At 35.2% G+C, this 23,566-nt stretch overlaps 1 protein-coding gene across 1 annotated transcript; it reads left to right on the top strand.

The window, feature by feature from the left end:
• Nucleotides 1-7,497: 7,497 nt before the first annotated feature.
• LOC131678674 (uncharacterized) lies at nt 7,498-8,492 on the top strand. The gene is made up of 4 exons (XM_058958916.1): nt 7,498-7,699; nt 7,753-7,901; nt 8,091-8,207; nt 8,264-8,492. The coding sequence occupies exons 2-4, from the start codon at nt 7,808-7,810 to the stop codon at nt 8,422-8,424; spliced, it is 372 nt and encodes a 123-aa protein (XP_058814899.1). The 5' UTR covers nt 7,498-7,699; nt 7,753-7,807; the 3' UTR covers nt 8,425-8,492.
• Nucleotides 8,493-23,566: the final 15,074 nt, after the last annotated feature.

Raw genomic sequence — 23,566 nt, forward strand, 5'->3', positions numbered from 1 at the left:
TGTGAAAGACTTTGGTTCCTTGTAAAATTTTTCGTAAAGGGCGAACACGAAATTATTGCGACACATTAAACAGGGCATCACTTTTTTACCATTGGGTAAAAATCAACCAAATTTTGCACACTTTCTCATTGATGTGTATTGTTTACATGCTGTCAAACTCGAAGTCGTGTTTTACGATTCAACGAAAATGGAGGTGAACCAACGCGAGTCGAGAGAACAAATTCTTTCCAAACACCTGGAATTTCCTGACCTGTCGCACCGGCAGTTGGGAAAAATGTTGAACATTCACCATTCAACCGTCTCCAGAGTGTTGAAGCGGTTCCAGGAGCGGTTGACGTTGGATCACGGCAAAGGAGCTGGAAGAAAACCCGGACCGGAGAACAAAAAGACGGAGGGAAAGGTGAAACGGATGATTAAAGCAAATCCCAACGTCTCAAGCCGCGATTTGGCTAAAAAGATCGGCATGTCGCAGAGCTCGTGCATTGAAGAGAGCTGGACTACATACATACAAGGTACAGAACTTCCCAAACCACGATGAGCGGCAACAATCGACGGCTAAAACTCGGGCACGGAAGCTCTACGAGAAGATCCTGACACAATATGGCTGCTGTGTGATGGACGACGAAACGTATATAAAAGCCGATTTAAAGCAAATTCCGGGGTTGGAGTTTTTCACCGGCAAGAGCAAGTTCTATGTGGACGACAAATTTACGAAGAAGAACATGTCGAAGTTCGCCTTCAAATATCTCATTTGGCAGGCCATCTGCTCTTGCGGACTAAGGAGTGAGCCTTTCGTGACAAAGGGCACAGTAAATGGCGAGATCTACAAATCTGAGTGCCTCGAGAAGCGCCTTTTGCCGTTCTTGCAGCAGCACGACGAAGCTCCGCTATTTTGGCCAGATTTGGCATCATGCCACTATTCTAAAAGTGTCCTGGAGTGGTATGAGGTCAATTCTATCCATTTTGTTCCAAAGGAATCCGCCAAACTGTCGGGAGCTGCGCCCGGTGGAGCAATACTGGGCAATGATGAAGCGCGAACTTCGGAAAAGCATGAAGACCGTCAAAGACGAGAAGGACATGTTAAGAAAATGGAAAACTGAGAAACTGGTACCGGATGACACTGTAAAGACTTTGATGGAGGGCATCAAGCAAAAATGCGTTCAATTTTACACTCAAGGCTCCATCGATTAAATTTTCTTTTGATTTTTGAAGTAAATATATGTATAAAACTACCCTAAAATTTTGGTTTGATTTTAAACATTATTGGCGAAAATTGGCATGACATTTTCGGTGTCGCAATAATTTTGTGTTCGCCCTTTATGTGATATCACGGTGTGTTTGGTAAAACGACTTTATTCGAAAAACCTGTTATAATCCACCTAGTGGCGTGATTGTGCCTTTCTCATTTCACCAGACTATGATACCATGGCTGATTATGTTCAACAAAATTGTGGAAATGTCTATTACATTCTTAATACACCTTGATAAATACAATGGCTCACCCTCCACGAACTTCAAACAAAAATGTCATACTTTATTAGCCTAATTAGCATTACCGTCATGCGGGATAACTTGCAACAGAGGAGTAATTTCAATATGTTTTTGACCAGATGGACAGATGATAATCAGCGATAATACTGTTTACAATTTAGCATTATAGCTGTTAAATGTTAGCATATGGAAGCAGATAATCATGTACTGCAAGTCATTATTTTTTGTTTCTTTAGCGCGAGAGAGTAATTTTCTGTATGTTGAGATTTTTAAATAGAAATGAAGAATGTCGTGCTTTGCTCCACTTCAATGGTAAGAGCATATCATTTGTATCTCTTACGTACATATCGAGTATACAATAGCAAATGTTACAGTTTGATACGTCTCAAATATTCATAAGATAGCGATTTAACTAACTATTTAACTACCCATGTGCGGTAATATGGAACCGCATTTTGTCTTATTACAAATATGCCTTGAGCCAGCTGGCTGAGTGGTTAAAATAATATGATTTATATTATTTCAAATCACATTTTAAACGTTTAAGGGGTTATATACAAAGTTGAAACTCAAAAAATCGAAAAAAAATATTGAATATTCTGAAAGTACATACTTTTGAAAATATCTGTGCAAAGTTTTATCCAGATCGGAGCACTAGATTTCAGACTACAGCCGTTTGCAGCGTGCTGGTTCTTCCACGAATTATTCATTCAGTTTGAACGCAATTATCTCGGAAGGAAGTTTTTTGAAAAACACCGTTGCGAACCTGATATCTCAAAAACTATTCATCCGATTTTCAAAAAAAAAATGAATTGTTTGTATTTACATTTTCGTGCACTTGAATGGTTCCTTTATCATCAAAAAAATTTCGATTCCTGGCAATGAATTTTTGTTTAAAATTTTGAGCACCACAAAACTCAATTTTTTGGTCAACATGTTTTTCTTGAAAGAAATTTTTTTATTGGGAAACCGATCCGTTCAAGTACACCACAAGACATTTTTCTTCAATAATATTTTTAGTTTTTGGATTTCAGTTGAGTGGTTCGGCTTGGAGAGCATTCACCGCAAACCTCTGCCAAAAACACGATTCGAGGGATGGTCCATAACTCCGACAACCTTGAATTTTTTTTTTAATTCAACTTGTTTTTTATATCTTCCATAGTGCTACCAACGAATAGACTTTTACTTTTCAAATAAAATTTGCATAAAGCACTTTTAAAAAATAACGAACTTAACTCACTTTTTCGCCAAAACTTTGTATATAACCCCTTAAACTAGAACTACTATATAAAAATACTCCGTAAATACAGAATAGTACTAGGAAGTCTAGAAACTGCTCAATTTCTATCTTCTCTCTCTAGCAACACCGTTCCAGTGGAATCTAATCATGTTAATTGCAGGTTATCAGTTCTTTGAATAATACTTGCAATTATTGATGCTGAAATGAAGGGTTGTTGTTTGTAAACTGCATAGGCCTGAATTTTAAATTAAATAAATTAAAATAAATTCAACTGAATTAATTTTGAATCAAAGTCTCAATTGTATTAAATTTAGTCAATGTACTAGGGGTAAGCGAAACTATACTGCAGTAGACTTTAACGCAGATCATGTGTTGCAAGTTAGCCCATATGCGGGGTTACTTGCGACAGGCATAAATTTTGACCGTTCAGAAAACAGTAAATGATATTCTGATTACATGAGTACAACTTATTATTCTACCCATCTGTTTCATGTAGACCATGTCAGTCAGATGAAAATAATAATAATAAATAAAAAAACAAATAAATAAATAAATAAATAAAATAAGAATTTTATTCTATATAATAAATAGGTTATTAAATGAAGAATGAAATTTCTTTATTCATTACAAAAACCAATAGAGCTCATCTTTCTAAATATAACAATATATAAGTTCAACCCTTAAAACTTCAGAAAAAATTAGTTGATTTTTTACAAAAAAGTATACACGTCCTCGTTTGACACAAACGGACTTATTTGGCAGTGAATTTAGCAACATGGGTTTGCATTTTTGATAGTTATCTTGGGAAAAGGGATAGGGATCAATGTAGTTCAATGGAATGTGTAGTGCAATAATTCAATTTCATAAAATATTTTTGATTTGTTATTTTGCGTACAAAAAGCGAAAAAAAGATCGACTACGTATTCTTAACTTCATCTGCATCGGAAAAAAACCATACATACGGCTTATTGAACCAAATTATACCAGTTTATATGGGAATTTCGCATGGGACCGCATAATTCAACCCATAACACAGGAACCAGAACTCCGATTCTAATGGAATTTAATAACAGTCAATAGGGATGTTGCGGCTTTTTTTAATTCAATTCGTTTATTTGATAAGGCACGTTTGCGATAGCTTAAAGGAGCTAATTTTGTTTTGTTTTACATTTTGAATTACTCAAAACTAGGGGATTACATATTGATTTTTTTAAATGAAACTAAGGAGACTTTATAACTATCTTATACATATATACACAAGGGGTAGAGGGTGATACTCCTGGGTATAAGAGTCAGAGGAGGAAGGGTGGACAAAGATGGCAGGGGGGGGGGTGGGTTTGAGAGAAAATTATTAGCTTTCAGTTTCAGGCATCGGGAGATCAATGGCATAGGTTACAGACTCGGGTGGCCTTCATCAGGAGGAATTATGGACTGGAACGCCGGGTGGTCCTCCTCGTGTCGGCAGGGGTTCCTCCAGACGATTTCGTAGTAGGGTTCAGATGTGGATCGGAAAGATTTCGAGTTGCGCATGTGATGTTCGTGCTGTAGGTCCCGTGTTTGCTGGCTCATTCGACAGAGAGGTTTTGTGTCGCCTTGGAGTCGCATCAAACCTTCGTGGGTGTTTGATACAGGCGGAAGAGAGCACTTTTGAGAATGATAAGAAAAATAAATGGGCAGTTAAATCTGTATATTGATGGTTTTTAGGAAAGTGTCTTGATGTTATGGCTTTCATTTGAGACTTAATTGAAAACATCGAGTAAGACATGTCCTATCATGTGTACATCAGAAGATGCTTCTTTTTGTTGGGATAGTTATTAGAGTGGTTCTAATTTATCTAAAATACAAAAATAAACTTTTTACTGATGAAAGATAGAGCTCCACGGTCTTCCACAAAGTTGTAAAGAAACTTATTTTAAAATAAATTCGTTGGATATATTAAAGCTCTATCTCTCTTAGTTTTTGATATATAAGAAATTTAAGAAATTTAAAACAATAGAATAGGGTGTTTCTGAAAAAAAAACTTTTTTTATATAACTTTCGTATCTTTTACTTTTTGTTAAAAAAAATCTTTGAACAGCTTATAGAAAACTTCGATCCGAGTATTTTTTTCTTGGACACCAAAGGTCTAACTTTTTTCTTTCAAAAGTAATGGACACTTTTCCTCTAAAAAATAGCCTATTTCAAGGCTCATTATCACTGATGCGGGCACCTAAAATTTAATACTGTTTTAACCACATGAAAGATCATACTTTTTAGTATATTTGAGCAAAAATTGGCGAAAACGAAATTTTTTTAAATTTTGCGATTTTGATTTAAATTTTGTAGTTTTGCAGGTTCAACGCATTAACTCATTTATACACATATCGTTAGGTTGTACGTCATTTCCCGGAATACCATTCCCCGGAATACAACTTCCCGGAAAACTATTTCCCGGAATGTACCATATCCCGGAATATCGTTTCCCGGAATATACTATTTCCCGGAATGTATCATTTCCCGGCAAACTATTTCCCGGAATGTATCATTTCCCGGAAAAACCATTTCCGGAATTGGAAGTCGAAATTAAGAAAAATACAATAGCAGTCTATGGGAACGTTGCACCTTTGATTTAACACTAAGTTTGAGAAAATCAGTTTACCCATCTCCGAGTAACTGATGTGCATTTGTTGGTCACATACATACCCACACACACATACGCACACACAGACATTTGCCGAGCTCGACGAACTGAGTCGAATGGTATAAAAACTCAGCGCTCAGGGCCTAGGTAAAAGCCTAGGTAGGATTTTCAAAGTGATTACATAGCCTTTCTATAGAAGAAAGGTAAAACAATGAAAAAGCAGTGGGCGAAGATTGCTGCCCTGCGGTACACCTGATCTATTAATAAGCGAAGCAAATAGACATAAGTCCAGTTTCACTCAAAGCATTTGGTGCGTAAGAAAAGAGCACAGTCACGACGATGCTTGTCTGGCGCTCTTAACTTGGAGGAGGAGAAACTCATGGTCGATTCGGTCAAAAGCTACCAATCGGCCTACTTATGAGTCAATATTCAGTTTCACCAGGAGTATCTGATCCAATTTTGAATCGATCGGCCAAGTGTAAGTTCCGGACCAACGTACTTAAATATTGAATGCGAATTTTCGACAATATGAACAAATGTCACTTGTTCATATTGTTGCCACTAGATGGCAGCCTAGGCATCATCACATCACTAAATTATAAATTCAAAAACACGTAGACAGCTAATCGATCCTAAATCATCTGGAGAAGTTATTTAACTTCTGCCGAAGTACTGTCTGCTTTAGTTACGCCTAGGGCATAACAGCACATGGTGATCGTTCAGAATTTTCAAAAACTTGCAAAAACCAAACCAGAGAATTTTCGTCAGCATATTAATCATCCGAAAATTTGGTTTCAGTTTGTACTATCAACTAATCGATCGACTTAATTGGTTGAAATTTCGTTAGTCATATTTAACCGGTCGCTCCAACAAGACACGGTGTTAGTGTTAATTGGTGGCCCATTCGACTGACGCAAGCCGAATTAGTCGATGGAAAAATCGGGAGAATTTTCGTTTTTGAAATTAACATTGTACAGTTTGTAATGCGACTATTCCCCTGAATCCGTCACTGCCGGTTCTTTTTTAATTTTGACCGGATTCTATACTTTTTTTATAAGAAAGGTGAAACAATAGCTCACAAAATACTGTCATTCAGTGAAAAGTTATTCGTGCCCACGACGGAAGCAACGGTATCTGATTGCTGCGCCCACTTGTTGAAACTTCAAGCGCGATCGTCGCGCAACCAGAACAAATTCTTGTTCCATTCACCGCGAGACAACCGAAACAAGCATCACACGCTAAGAATGAGTTAAACTAGACAACAGGTGTCTAGTGTAAAACGTTGCATACCAGGAAAGCTAATAAGGTGGATGGAAACACGATCCGTCATTGTCGCGACATGTATTTCAACCCCATTAACAGAAGAGCGACATGTCTTGCAACTAAAACTCATGGCTACTTTTCACTCGCCCTGTTGGAACAAGGGAACACTTTCCGTTACTCGCCTGTAGATGGCGAGTGTGATGTAAGTTCAAACTGAAAGGTAAATACTGAGCTGTGTAATTTCTAATTCTTTACACGTGTTGCTGTAAATTTGCAATGAAAAACATTATTCCATCTTTATGAGTTATGATCCATTGAATAAATATTTAGTCCATTGTTATTTATAGCAAATTTTATGCTCAATATTTGCCGCGAACAAAGTTTTTTGGTAACTTATCATGGTTCTGTGTAATTTCACAATTTTCGTGAATAGACCCATTGGGTAACTGTGAAATGATGACGTATGGGGAACAGTGGAATTTTCTTGTTTTTGTGGTCTGTCTCAAAATGTGAATGGGTTCCGATTTTCCACAGTAAATACTACTCATATAGTGCAAAATTGGTAAATTTGGACAAATTTTGTAGAAATTGTCGCTACTTTCAGGATTGCAGCACGCAGAAAAATATGACCATCTTGATTAAAAAAAAGTGTTGTTTTAAATGCACCACTTTTTGTTGATTCCAACCTGGCCTAAAAATTCCAATAACTAAAAATTTAGCTCTGAAACAACTCAAACCATTTTGCTATTCATCGCTATCAAAGAACAACAAAATTGTGTTTTATTTTTACCCAATGAATCGTTAAAACTAATCTAACGTGTTTTTGACTGAACTCATTTTTTTAATTGTTTACATGCGAGTTTCCCTTAGCCGATAAAATAAACACGGGCGACTTTTTAGGCGATCCAAAAAAAATATCAACTAAATTGGATCGAGAAGCAATAATTACGATCCTCCACGGCCGTTCTTACACCGCTGCTGTCCTTATTCATTGTTGGCGGGTAGTGCCAAGGATCACCTAGCACATCCGATTCCTGCGAAATCGAACAACTCGGAGAAGAACAGAACAGCTTTCTACGGAAAGGGTGAGTAAAAACTTGTTTTGTTTGGTCCTGTTAATGCTGGTGTAAAATTTCAGCCTTGATGGGATCTTTTTTGACAAATATTTTGTGCTGGATAGGAAACAAGAAGAAATGAAGGTTGAAAACCTAACTGATGCTCAAATCGAACTGTACAGTTTGCTAAGTTCGTTTGGCATGTCCGAAGACAGTGTTAATCAGTTTCTAGGTAAGTATTTGAAGTAGAATAATCAAAACTACGCGATTTAAAAAAAGTAAACATACTTTTTTATCTATTCTGATGTCCTCTATGATAAATTTCCTCAAACGTCCTGTGAACATAACCTCATTACTTGTTTATGCTAAAATCATAAATCTTGCTAATGCAGAATAATATTTTGTTATTTAATGATTACAGATAACGGATACGATTCACATTCCTTGGAGATTATTGAACGTCCAGAGTTGGAAACTTTGCTGCCGCCTCTATATTTAGCAGATCGGTCCAAATGTATCTGGCTGGCGCAAGCATCAAGTAAGTTTATAAATTATTGACGAACTGATTTATAATACTAATGTTTATTTTTTCAGGGACTTCTTCCAATAACGAAGCCACTGAGTATTATCGACCAGAACATACATTCAACAAGCAGAACAAGAGACGACTATACAGCAAAGTAGCTGCTTCAACAATCCGACAAAGGGCGCGCAATCATTCAACACAAATCAAGACTCCTTTCAAGAGATACTAGATGTCCAACTATTATGATTGTAATGCAGACATTGAAAAATCTATTGTTATTAGGAATATATAGATAATGCCAAGGATAATCTTTTAAAATAAATATTTTTTGCAGAAGTACATGAAATTATAGATCAAATTTCTTAGTTTTATTTTCAAAATGAAACGGAATTAAAAAGTCCAGCCAGAGAAACGAAACCAAAAGATTCTTGATTCAGTTTTTATTTGTTGTTGATTCAAACGTATTTTGATATTTGAATTAACAAAATATTAGCCTTGATTCAACAAGAAACAGATTAGAATGTAATAGCTGTCAAATGTGCTTCAAGAAAAGCTGGGTTTAGTTTAACAAAACATTAAGTTGAGTTCACGAATATGCTCGCTACGATTCGACAAAACAAATGGTTGATTGAAAACTATATTTTTGTTGGTTTCAGATCAAGAAAAAAAATGTCGTTTCTAGCCTCAACCAGGCTGATATTACAAAATATTTTTCTGCGTGAGCTAATATGCATATGCATATGCATATATGGTAGTCCTATGTTATGCGATGATATAGTGATTTCTTTCGTAAGCAAGTGATTTTCGCCTCAATATAACTTTAATTCGAAGCGTTAGGATAATTCTTCGTCAAAACAAAAGAACAGAATTTAAAAAATCGAATATTTCACTATAGACGACGTCGTGTTTCATAGTTCCTACCCATGAGGCACAATGGTACATTTTATCACCGACTGTTTATTACCCACAAAAAGTTATTTCCCGTGAGTTTAACCAGTTGGAAAAAATATATGTATTACTTAATAATGGTGGTACTATGTACCACTTTTGGCTACCCAAGAGCATGTATTATCATCGAATTTAAATCGAAGAAAAAATGTGTTTCACTGTTACCCCCTCTCCCCTAATCCTTACGCACATCATTGCAACCTTCAGTGTCATTTTATTTTGTAAGAAAAGATTTGCAAGCGTTCTACGTTCTGCTAATCGAATTTATTCACTTATAAGTGACACACACACACACACACTTCTTAGTAAAACTATCTTTTTCAGACTGAAATTTTTCGGGACTCTGATCATAAACGATCTACTGGGGTTTATATAAGATCATTGCCTCATTGTGATAAAGTTCGTCTATGACAAACCAAGAGAACACTAGAAATTCGGTTTGATGAGCTTTTTGCAGCAAAAGCTTCGATAGAATCAGATAAGCAAAAATTCCAATTTTTGATTTTTAACGAGACTTACAAGAAATAAACACAATAAATGAATTTCTGTGTATTTCTGCTATTACTATAGTGTGCTAATAGTGTAATTGAAGTGTCACAAAGATCCCCAGCATTTTGTAATGAATCGCAAGTATACACAGCCATCTTAACAGTGTGTCGGTTTTACCCTACCCATAGGGTGTCGGTTTTACCCCAAAAGCGAACATTTTTTTTATAAAAGTAATTAAAAATATTAAATTTCTCAAACTCGTCTTTAATGCCCCTAGTTGATCATAGGAAAGGACGATAATAATAGGTACTGAAAAATGAGGTGATTTGAAAAGCTTTTGTTCGGTTAAAACCTTTAAATCTACCAACAAAATTTAACATCCAAACGAGTATGAACGCTGCTGTCGCATGTTTTGTTTATTTTTGTGACATTCAGCGCACTACCGTAAATCCAATTTCTCGTCGAATGCTCTACATAAACGTACTAATAATAATGTATCATTATGAAATGAATAAAAATTTGATTTCTAGGAAAAGTTGTGGGGTGTCGGTTTTACCTACAGTGTCGGTTTTTCCCACAATTCCCCTACTTACATTTTACCGGCTATCACCCACCAATTAAAAGGAATATTTAAAAAAACATATAACGGACGTATATTGTACAATCATGCCAACGCAATGGTGAAGAAAATGAGCTTGTTTTTAAAATCAAAACGCAATTAATGCAACTAGTACAGTGATAATAACTTCTTTCTAGTACTTAGCTTAATAACAAAAATACTTAAAACAATGTTTTTTGAACATTTTATTATCCATATTTTTAGAACAAACAAATTATAATATATGAATGTCGTTAGAATCGGTCCAGCAATTCCAAAAAAACACGACGGATAGATCGGAACAGTTTATACGGCCTCTGCGCCTTTCTTTTATAAGAAAGGTAAAGCGGAATTTCATGATCGCAACACTTCAAAAAGCAATGGGCGGGATTCTCCTACGATACATAATACTATTGCTCTGAATATTTTCGGTGAAAGCTCCGCCCACTACAGCAAGCACAAAACAAGTTAGATACGTTCTGAAACCCATATTATCGAGAAAAATTAAAATTCACCTCTCAACTCATCCCACACTAGCTCAAAAGTAAAAAAAATAGAGTATGTTGATGAGTGGCAACAGATAGGTTTTCATCTGATTTGGCAAACTGTGCACTGAGAAAATAAATTTGTAAAAAGGATGAAAATACTAGTGAATAAAATGTTCGAAGTATGAAGTGAATGACAAACCCTTATTCTGCCCAGGTAAACAAACATTTTCGCACTTTGTTTAATTTTTTCTATACTTTGAACAGTTTTATGAAGAATCTTAATTTATTCAATGAATCATTTGTTGTGCTTTTTCAAATCTTCGTTTTCGTCCAGGCAACGAAATGTTTCGTACTTTCACGGTTCTTTTCTGTAAATTGCGATAAAAACTTTCAAAAAGAGCAATCCATTTTTCATTTATTTATCTATGTAATATGTATTTCTACGAATTTGGCAATAACGTGACGAAGGTTGTGGTATTTTGGATATTATTTGTACGAAAGTTATTGTCAATAGCGAAACTATTGTTCATCAATGCAATAAAATGTTGTGCACTTCTACTATATACAGGGTGTTTGGTTATTAACCACGAATAATCTCTTGAGATGTGATAGAGGATCGTATATAGGGGAAAATTCGTTCTACACATACCATAAAAATCTCAACCGCTACAGAGTTATTCTAGTTTTTCTGCAATCGACTTGTTTGATTCTAAATGCCTTTAATTCAAAACGTATACTTTGTATTTCAACTCTATTAGTTAGGTTGGAAAGTTGAGAAAAAACATATTGAATGGTACCCTCATGTATTCCATTATTAATGAGTTCAAGTAAAATTTGAGAAGTAAAGGCACCACCACCATTTCATTAACATTCTTTAAAGTGAATTCTTGACAAATACGACGCGCAATCTAAGCGCTTGTTGGAGGTTCTGTATAGTTTCACAGAATATTGGAGGAACAATTAATGGTACCATCACATTTAACACCGATAGCCGCTATGGAATTTTTATTCCAAACCTGTAGCAAATTTGTTACGACGCTCCTTCCATTAACATGCTTCAAGCAACCAACTTGACGTGCAAGCAATATTTCACCTGAGAAACGAAATAATCATTTGCAACCCCCGCGGGAGTTTGTCTTTGTATGTGTACCTTGTACCATCAAACCGTCGCTATGAGCAGGTGCGTTTTGTGCGTTTTTACCAATGCAATCTGTTATTCGAAAAAGGAAAAGTTCCACAATCGCAACCCTCCGACAAGCAATGGGCGGATTTTTACTTTGGTACATGATGCTGTCATGGTAGAATTTCCGAGAAATCCACGCCCATTGAACGAACCGTTATATTGGTTCTGTTTTCTCAAGTCCAATACTGCAAATGTCAAAGTTCGTCCATGTTTTGGTTCCTGGCAGCTCAGAGTTCATGAGATACGACACAGCATCAGGAAATACATATTGTGCTGTTTCATATTCCGGCAAGATTCGAATATAGTTTTCCAAAATTTTTGTTCCGTTTAGCTATCGCGTGAGGACCATATTAAATTGTGTATCACAATACATGGATAATCATTACACGGTACTAACTGATAATTTATGCTGAATATTCTAATTTGCGGATCAATATTTGGAACCAGCACGGTACCTTGGTGTTTATCTTCATTGTGCTGTTAACGAGTGGTTACTGGTGATTGAAAACTCACCATAAAGTTCAATAAGTAACATATAAAAACAAAAAGTCAGTCGATGGTTTAGCATTTATAAGAAATGTAATTTGATTTGAAACGCTTAAAGTGTGTCTCAAGACATATTCTTAAAAAATGACTTAGCGTTTGAGAAAAGCACAACTCAACTTCAGACAACTCGGTGTTTGTATGTAATGTTATGAGTGAGTTCGGGAAGCTGATTTGCCCGGGCTGAAGTAAACCCATCTCGTGTAATCCCTTGGGAGCAGATGAAACTGAATGTGCGTGGCCTTTTGCTAGCTGTACACAGACTGCTACTACGGTTTATCGTGTAGTCGGAAAAATATTAGCCGGACTGAACGGTTGAATAAGGAAACCATGCTCGGTCCAAGTCAATTCCACAACCGATACATAAAGTTCAATCGCGATAGGTCACAAGCAGATCAAGTAACGCATCAATGACATAGGTTTAATATCCTACAATACAATATATCACTCTACAAGACAATTTAGCACGGCCAATTGATAACGTGACATCAGTAGTGATCAATTTAATCAGATACCGTTGGTAGCGTTTGCGTGAGTGCAAACACGGACTTGTGTCCTGTAGAAGAATGTTATACTGCTAGGGTTTGGAATGATGAATAACAGGTGTTCAATAAAAAATGAGAATTTTTTCAGTCATGTAGTTAAAAAACAAAGCAAATTTTTTAATGAATTCAGTATTTTGATTTAAAACATAATGTTTTTTCTTCAAAAAAACGTCAATGAATATTGGAGAAGGGGTCCTGGTCAGCCGTACAACGCAACTTAGTCGCGATGCTGTCACAAGAGCACTAGACGGCACTGACGTCCATCTTCCGGATACAATTCCAGATCCTGGTGGTCAACTGCTTCGAATCCTTGGCCCGCCAATTATTTTGGTATACTACACTATTTTTGTACACTGAGGGTACTGTCGCAATAAATAGTGATCCGGACCATTATGCAGATAAGATTTACTTTTCTAGGCAATACTCCCACGGTCGGCTGTATGGAGTTCAAACTGCTTTTGTTTAGAAAAATAGGATACTCTCGGTATCCGGCTACCCAGAGTTTAAAAAGAACCAAAAACTAAACAAAATCTTTTTTTTTCGAGTGATCATTTCATTTATTTAGTTCAACATCAATTTCATGATAACACTGAATCAACAAATTTGCCTCCACTATAGGGTAAAAGCACTATGTTTCGCCACCCTAGACAAGCGTTTGCCCAAGAATGTTTCCACATTAAATGATTTTATGTATTTTCCGTTAGATTCGAACACATTATAAAAATCTAGCCTTGTTTTCCAGCATTAAATGCCATTTTAGTGAGCAGTATTAGCAATCCGTACAAAAAATAATTTTTCGTCATACTCTATATGATTTAATTTTCGTCCTTCATTTTTAATTTTCGCCACGGTTTAGTGTCAAATTTCGCCATTAGTTTAGTTATTAAATTAAAATATGTAGGCAATATGCTAAATTTATATACAAATATACAAATGAATATTTAAGAACAATTTACAATCCAAGACCCAATTTTTAACCGAGATATTACATATTGTTTAGGTGTGTTTTTTTCGCTCTCTCTATCGTTCATGTTCTAGGAATTATGGCAGAGATCCGCCTTGGAAGGCTCTATCCTCAAATATATTTCAAACCAGGTCTTAAAACATTCCAAACGTGTATTTCCATGTAATATCGAGTACAGCCCATATTCGATTATCCGTAACTCGATTATCCGTAGAAAATGACTCCGTAGTCCGCCCATCCGAAGAAATTGTTTCGATTATTCGCACATTATTTTTTCTCAAACTACATTAAACATCTATAATTTATTATTTCATACCACCTACAGTTTCTGAAAGAATACATATTTTCTAAAAAAATAATGAAAACTTCGTAGAAATACAGAAATATTGGGTCGAAATAAATCTAACTACAGTTTCTGGAAGACCAGAAATTTATGTTCTCAAAATATATTCACAAAAATGCGTAGAAATACAGAAATTTCACATTTTTAACAAAAAAAAGTCTATTTTTTTCTATCCCAATATTTAAATACAACAAAGAACAAAATTTTAAAATCTGTGAATGAACTCTGTAATTTTTAGAATGAATAGAAGCACCGATTATGGCAGCTCCTTTATGTATTGAAGACTGACAAAATCTGAACATCACTTCGGAGTCGGTCTATTATCGTATCAGCTAAAAAATAGACACTTTTTCATTACTTTAAGAACAGGCTATTTTAAAACATTTTGAATTCTTAACACACTATAGCAAACGGGTCAAAAAGCTGACAAAATCTGTTGTAGAAAAATTCGGAGGCGGACAAACACGGGGACTAATAAAATAGGATCTTCACTGTAGTCAGTACATTGCACTGCTCTGAAAAGAACAGCGCTAATAATTCTTTACGAAGTAGATGCACTAAACAGCCTTTAAAACCAACGTTGGTCCTTCGTTGGACCAACGTTGGTCCTTCGTTGGACCAACGCCCAGAAGACCGTTCAGCAGGCGTCTATTATTGGACCTGTGTTGTTTGGTTTTGAAACATAGTTTGGGTTTCTCAGTGGAATGTATAATCTTAAATTCAGTTCTTATCGCTGTCTGAATTCACCAAAACCAACATTAAGTTGACTGAAGCTTCACGCAATGAATTTAATTTTATGTGTCTTGATTATTAAACCAAAGTATACCAACCCAATTTAAACGAACACAATGCTTTGAAATAAAATAAGTTGGCTTTATAACATATTTCGTCGCTGTTGTGCTATCTTATGACAAACGCCATTTTGGGGTAAATGGAGTTAGATATGGCACATTACTTGTCGAAAAAGTCCCTACAAAGTGGCATTTACAGAATTTTGACATTCTGCTTGGTTACTAAGATATAGCGAGAAATTTTTATTTTTTTGCTTTAAATGACTGTGGTATTGGCTCAAATTATCTCGATGAATAAGATGTTTTTATATGTAAAACTATCTGAGAAACACAATGGCATAATTATTTTCAAAACAAAAGTGCACGAATTGTGAGGAAAATACAATTTAAGTTTTAAACTGGAAATATACAATATTTGGCAATACTGTAACCAAAAATAACTATTTTTTCTAGATTTCCGGACTCATTTCCTTGAAAATGCACAGACCAAATCAAGCAAAAGATATGAATAAAAGTTGATAATTGATGATTGTTTTCTATGGAAAAATTGTCCATGCTCGATTATGACACGCCATACAAATTTTGTCATCATTACACACCTGTGACACGTGTGAGGGTGACTTTTGTTTACATTTATGGTAAAACCTCGCAACGTAGTCAACTGATCTTCGCAATATTTGAGAGATTAATACAGAATAGATAGAAGCATCAGCTGTCTTCTTTGAATTGTTCATACCATTTGTAAGTTTCAAGATATTCAATCTCAAACTTTAAAAATCGTTTTTCTTGGAATGTGCAAAATAACAATCGTAAGATAGCACAAAAGCAACGATTTGTCTTACATGTCTTACTATCACTTTATAGAATATAAAGTAATTGATATTCGTTTCACTTCTTGAAACGGTTTAACAAAAAAAGTTCCATAAGTCCATTAATGTGCGTACCTTAGATCCTGTTTTTGAATATATAACAAATATATGTACAATAGAAAAAAATTGTTTTGATTAGATTATCCGGATGATTCGATTATCCGAAGCGAAATTTTTCTGCACCCTACGGATAATCAAATCTGGCCTGTATTAAACGTGGAACAGTGTGCACATGTAATTTTCAATTCGCTTAATTTAAATCGGGAATATAATTCACCAATATAATTAAATGCTGCCGTTATACGCGGAATAATCACACTTACATAAGAATTTTATATCACTGGGCCTAATAGCGAATATTTACAAGTTGCGAGCACGAATGGGACAAAACGAACATTTGCTAGAGAGAATAAAACGTTTGGCAATTTTCCCCTGTGTATGTTATTTTACAATCCAGAAATTAAGGTGTTTTGTTATTGATGTATAGGCATATTCAGGAATTAAAATTTTGCCTTGTTCAAATATTGAATGAGGAACCATAAATATGACTTTATTCTCCTTTTTCGTATCTTTTAGAAACATATAAAATGCTCTTTGCAACTTGTAGGTTCGAGGCAAAATGTTTTGCTTTAACTCCTTGCTTCACACGCCGTATGATAGACATGTAGTTCTTTTGTTCTACATAGCTTTCTTCAAATTGATCAAAACTCATTGTTAAATTTATAATTTCTGGTTCGTCGAGAAACATTCTATTGAACTTAGCAATATACAGCGATTATTAAGAAAATATTTCAGTATTATATAAGATCATTCCCTTAAGACTTCCGCTGTAACGCTCTTCCTCGGTAACTCACACTATGATGGAAATAATTAATAGGATTACTATTTTCAACTTTCTAGCGACATGATTTTACCGTACATTGATACTGTTGATTTTAGATTTAAAAGCATTTTTCAACAACTTGTGCACAGCGGGCGAAAATTAGCACTTACGAAATTTAAAGAAAAATATATGCATTTTCGCCAGTTGCTATAATTGGGTCATTAAATGAGAAAAAAAATCTTTTTTTATTACATGCATCGATAAAGCTTTTCCAACTCAGGAAACGTGAAAATAATATTAAAATTTAAAATAAAGAAATATGTTGACAGTCTGGATTTAACTCTATCAGAAGCGGGAAAATATACTTTTGCATATAAATTTTTAAAATAATTCATAAAGAATTGTAAAACGATCCACAAAAAAGTTGTCCATGTTCCAAAAAACAAAACTGAAATTCCATAAAACAGTGTGAATGATCCATAAAAAGGGCGATTTGATCCATAGATTTTGTAAAATTGAACCATAAAATGGTCGCAAAAGAGCAATAAAATAGTAATAAAAGAGCAATTAAAATCAATCAATGCCCCATAAAAATATTGGAAATGTTCCATAAAATGATACATTTTGCGCCATAAATTAACTGACATTGATCCATAGAATATTAACAACGTACATTAAAACACGTCGATATGTTCCATAATATCGACAAAAATGTTCCACGGTATTACAAAGTGGAGCAATAAAATGTTAGAAAAAGTTCCATAAATTTGATGAAAACGTTTGCTAAATATTTTTTCTTGGTCCATAGAAGATGTAAAAATGAACATTAGAAATGCTAAGCATTGATTCATATATCGAACGTTAAATTATGGTTCATGGATATTAACAAAACGATCCATAATAAAAGAAAATGTAAAACGATCCATTAATATGTGCTTATGCAGTAGAAAAATTAAATTTAATGAATTCATGCGAAATTTTTGCTATTCGAACTAATAATAAAGTATTCCGGCCTGGCTGACCAATTGGATCTTCTCGTACCTTACAAACCGCAGTGCATCTGTGCGACTTGGAACTGTATTTTCAGACCCATTCGACAGCACATCGGGTGTACCTCAAGGGAGTCACCTTGGACCTCTTCTCTTCGTGCTCTTTGTGAATGACATTTGCAGCGAATTGACATCGTGTAAGGTGATGTACGCAGATGATCTGAAAATTTATCGCATCATAACAACTCTGGTAGATTGTTGTGCACTTCAGATGGACATAGATAGGATCATGAGTTGGTGTGATAGAAACGGAATGACTATAAACATTCAGAAATGCAACATAATCACATTCACACGAATACTCTCGCCAATTACGTTTGAGTATGCAGTGAGCGCTGCCCCAGTAAAACGAGTTTCATCAATCAAGGACCGTGGTGTTATACTTGACCGTAAGCTACGTTTCATCGAACACTTCAATGCAGTAACTACTAAAGCCTATGCAGTACTAGGACTCATCAAACGAAACACCCAAGATTTCAACGACGTCTACTGCCTGAAGGCACTGTACATCAGTCTGGTACGCAGCATTCTAGAGTATGGAGTTATCGTTTGGGCCCCGTATCACACCGTACACATTAATCGCATAGAACGGGTGCAAAAGAGCTTTGTCCGGTATGCCCTTCGACGGCTTCTCTGGCGAAATCGATTTGAACTACCACCGTATGAGCATCGTTGTGCTCTTATCCGCCTACGCACAGTGGCGGATTTCCCTAAAAACCTGGCCAAAAGTCGAAAATGGTTTTGATTGACCTGAAAATGTACATACCACGGTTTTTTGGGGCGTAGATTACGATTTTGATGTCAGATTTTCAAAATTCAAAATGGCGGATGCAAAATGGCCGACATTTTAATATAAATATTAGTAAATTTTCACAAATGAATGGTTTTGATGGTTCCAGTGTATGCCAATAACGTTTTTAATGTATCGAATTTTAAATGGTGTGTAGTTAAATGATAGAATTTGTCGATTTGCACGCAATAAGATATTTGGGTGTCTAGATGATGTAGCTTTTATGAGAATTGATGTTATTAGTCATTTCAAACTATGTATTTTGAAATATTATACAACATAGTTATAAAACTTTTCAACTCTATGTTCGATTATTATTCAATTGCTGTCCGATGCACATATTTCTCAAAGAACGAAAAATAGTAATTTTGTAAAATTATTGAAAATAAGCCGATTCTACGACGAAATGCATGGAGTGAAAATTGATAACAAGTTTGCATGTAAATTGTAGTAACTAAAAATGAATATGACAAAAAAATGAAAACAAGTGAAATTAACTAAGATTCATAGTTTTATTTAAATTGTTAGACCGAGGATTTGTACATTTGTTTATTATTACGATGAAGCGCCTATTTAAGTACATGCGTTATATTTGGTCAGAACATACTAGTACCGCTTCCTGGTATAGTTTTGAGCAACCACGTTTTGTTGTCATGCTTGCTGACATACTACGACTGACAACCTTCTCACGAACAAATTCGTCAAGCTGGAGTGTAGGGGAATTGTGGGAAAAACCGACACTGTGGGTAAAACCGACACCCCACAACTTTTCCTAGAAATCAAATTTTTAATCATTTCATAATGATACATTATTATTAGTACGTTTATTTAGAGTATTTTAAGAAAAATTGGATTTACGTCAGTGCGCCGAATGTCATAAAAATAAACAAAACATACGACAGCAGCGTTCATACTCGTCTGGATGTTAAATTTTGTTGGTAGATTTTAAGGTTTTAACCGAACAAAAGCTTTTCAAATCACCACATTTTTCAGTTCCTATTATTATCGGCCTTTCCTATGATCAACTAGGTGCATTGAAGACGAGTTTGAGAAATTCAATATTTTAAATTGCTTTTATAAAAAAATGTGCGCTGTTGGGGTAAAACCGACACCCTATGGTTAGGGTAAAACCGACACGCTGTTAAGATGGTTGTGTATACTTGCGATTCATTTCAAAATATTGGGGATCTTTGTGACACTTCAATTAGCTTATTAGAACACTATAGTATTTGCAGAAATACACAGAAATACTTTTATTGTGTTCATTTCTTGTAAGTCTCTTTAAAAATCAATAATTGGAATTTTTGCTTATCTGATTTTATCGAAGCTTTTGATATTTCTGCAAAAAGCTCATCAAACCGAATTTCTAGTGTTCTCTTGGTTTGTCATAGGCGAACTTTATCACAATGAGACAATGATCTTTTATATACCCCAATAGATCGTTGATGATCAGAGTCCGAAAAATCAAATCTGAAAAGGATAGTTTTACTAAGAAGTGTATGTGTCACTTATAAGTGAATGAATCCAATTAGCAGAACGTAGAACGCTTGCAAATCTTCTCTTACGAAATAAAATGACACTGGAGGTTGCAATGATGTGCGCAAGGATTATTTGGAAATACTCATATCAATAAATAATCCTATAGCATAAAATACTCCTATTTATAATACTACGTTTTCGAACTTTCTTCCCCTCACTACATGATGAAGCAATAAAAAGCACATATTTGCATCATACATACTCACACTTTATTAATCACGCATATATCTCATTTTTAATAAAGATAAAGATTTTAATAAAGTGGAGAGAAAATAAATTAAAGGGGGTGTCGATCTTACCCCTATGGGGTGTCGGTTTTACCCGCAGTGCCTACAGAAAGTCACTTCGTTTTCCAAGTTTTAAAACCAATAATTTTTAACGAAATTAATTTTTTGATGCGCTGAAAAAATTAAGTCTTGTTAAGAATTTTCTGAAGAAGAATTCTGCATAAAAATTATAATTTTATTGATTTTGTGGCAACTTAGAAAAAGTGTTAAGCTTAAGGTGTCGCTTTTAACCATAATTCCCCTACGCCAAAGTGAATTTGTTAGCCAAATCACGGCCAGAGATCCTATTATTCTTTTGCGCTACTCTGCCCTCACTCATTACTGATTTTCGCTCGTAGAATCCAGTCATATATTTAACCTCTAGATTTGGTTTGCTTTGCATGATCAAACGTCATAGTTGCCCGGTAACGTTTAACCATGGTATTCTTAATCGGTTTTTGAAATTTGGAACCGTTGGCGAGCACTTCTGTTCACCTCGTTGGTTTTCAATATGAATGACCAAAATTATTTATGTCTTTTGCATTCAACTTTTGATAAGTTTTGAAAATGTTTATGAATATACAATTCTTCCTGTTCAAAACGCAGTATTGTGCAACTCGCTATGACAACCGGAGGTGCAGCAGTAATTAAAAGTACGAGTCTAAATTTGGAACTGAAAATCTTATAATCCATCTCCGTCTCCACTTATTCAAAGATTACTCAAAAACGGGCAAATTCGGGCAAGAATTCTATAGTGTTCCAAATGAAGAATCGTTCAAGGAACACAAATTGCCTTGGAACATAGTGGACATACGTGTACCAAAAAAGTATATCAATAATTTTGCAAAAATGTGTGCTGAAACCGTCTGCTACAAAATCGTGAAAGTTGTTGACATTTTCTATAAACAAACAAAGTAATATCTTTTGACATCAATACATATAAATAAAGTACATACCTTCAGCATAACTTTCCATTATTCCATGTTCGAAGCCGGCAGTTTGATCAAAATCCAGCTACATTTGAATAATACTGATATTTCGAACGCTCGATAAAAAAGGATGAGCAAAACGCGATGGTATAAACTGTTTGGATATGCCAACACCTCAAGTATGGAAATTTTGGAGCGTTTCACTTACAATAGCATGCGGCAGCACCATGCAATTTTCGACTTTTGGCCAGGTTTTTAGGCAAATCCGCCACTGTGCTACGCTACGAAACAGGAGAGTTTTTCTGCAGCGACTATAAAGTGTCCGTTTTCGCTTCAGATAGTTGGTATTTGCGACTCATACCAGCCTGTATCAGTGGTCTAATAACTCTCAGCGCGCTAATATCATAGATACCCTGCCGTTTAAAGAGTTGCCATAATGATTTCAGGTTAGCTAAGGTCAATTACCTAAGTTAGTTTACTTATCCTTATTAGCTAAGAGCACTATATTTTCCCTCGTTCTCTCCGGAAACTTCAGCAGTCATCTGGTGTCCTTATGTGGAAATCTGGATTAACAGTATTGAATCTATACAAGCAAGGTTTCTTCGTTATGCTCTCAAATCTATACCATGGCGTAACCCAATGGCGATGCCACCTTATATTGATCGCTGTCGTGGTAAGTGAAATTCAATACTCTCACAGATCAATGAAAATGTGCCCCTTAGAAATTTGAGGTCGTGGGATATTTTAAGACTTGAATATTAGAATACTGATTGTGGACAGAACGAACCTATGAGGGAGATGTGTTTTCTTATAGAGTTTTTGTTACGATTTTAGGAACAGGTTTAGACGACTAACTTAGTATATAAGCTGAAATTTATGAAAAAGCTTTTGAAATATCAGCGAATATTCAAATTAAATGTAATGTAATGTACCTTCGTAATATCGCGAATGATTTATATTTGAAATAATAGAGAGGTATTGAAGCGCATTTGAGAAAATACTTCAAATGAGTTTTTTCTCATTAAAAATTTCATGTAGATCAAAATAAATCAGATGAAAAATAAACAAATAAATATATACTTAAATAAATTTAGCAATTTTTAATTTTAAAAGGGTATGAAAATACTACCAATTCCTCTCAAACTGGAACTTTATCCGAATTGATGAATATTGATGGTGCTACCACAAATGAACCCGATGAGCTGAAACCTTCAAACGTTTCCCAGTAAATTCCAATCAAACATGATTCAGACAAAAAACGAATTCCAGTTACCAAACAAAACTAAACTTTTCACGGAAAAAAAGAAACACCTGCAGTTAGTAAATTTTCTTAGTATCGAAGCTTGAATATATAATTATGAAAGCGTCTGTATGAGAACCGGCATAGGTTTTCGTTTGGGCTGTCGTGCGAATAATTTCCTCCCGCTGTCGAACCAGTTTGTTAACGACTATTTATTATTTTCTTTGCCATACCCGGCAAGACATCAGAACCGTCGTAATGGGAAATCCCCTTCACTTTGACAGACAAACAGTTTAATGGCATCATAATGCGGGTGACGAATGTGTAGTTTTTTCCGGAAGTGTCATACAACTGAATAGAAGCTAACATCTTGTGTATAGGTTTGATAGCTTACTGGAATGATTCAACGAGTTTTCCAGAGAAACATAATCGAATAAAATGTTATTGGCTAAGTTTATAACATGAGCGAAGACTGAGCTATTCCAAAGCAATTGTTTCTGAAGTCATTGGCCGTTCCTTCACATCAATGAATAGATAAAAATCATATAGCTATAACATTGCAATAGCGCTGTTTGTTTCGTAACCGGCATACTATTTATCCATCCATAAAAGTCATTCGATTATCGCTGACCTGAAAACAGGAAAGCTGCACTGACCTATAGTCCGTTTTCTGCACGGTAGATTTTTCATGAATGAGTCAGAACCCACCTGTTGATCGAACGGAACTTGAAACCTATGCACCTGCACATTCATTCCGAAACAGCCGTTCGGAATTCGGATCGATATATGAACAGAAGCCGCTCTATAATTTACGTTGATTAGCCCTCCATGGTAGAATCGAAGTCAGGCCCCGCCTCGTAAAGTGAGCGAGTTTAGTGCCTTCTTCTATAGCTTACTGCAATCAAAAGTCTAATAATAGTGCTAGCGTGCAAATGAAAATAAACTCGATACTTTATTTTTATACTGTCCTGCGA

This window comes from Topomyia yanbarensis, chromosome 2 (genome assembly GCF_030247195.1).
Source record: "Topomyia yanbarensis strain Yona2022 chromosome 2, ASM3024719v1, whole genome shotgun sequence".
NCBI classification, from domain to species: domain Eukaryota; kingdom Metazoa; phylum Arthropoda; class Insecta; order Diptera; family Culicidae; genus Topomyia; species Topomyia yanbarensis.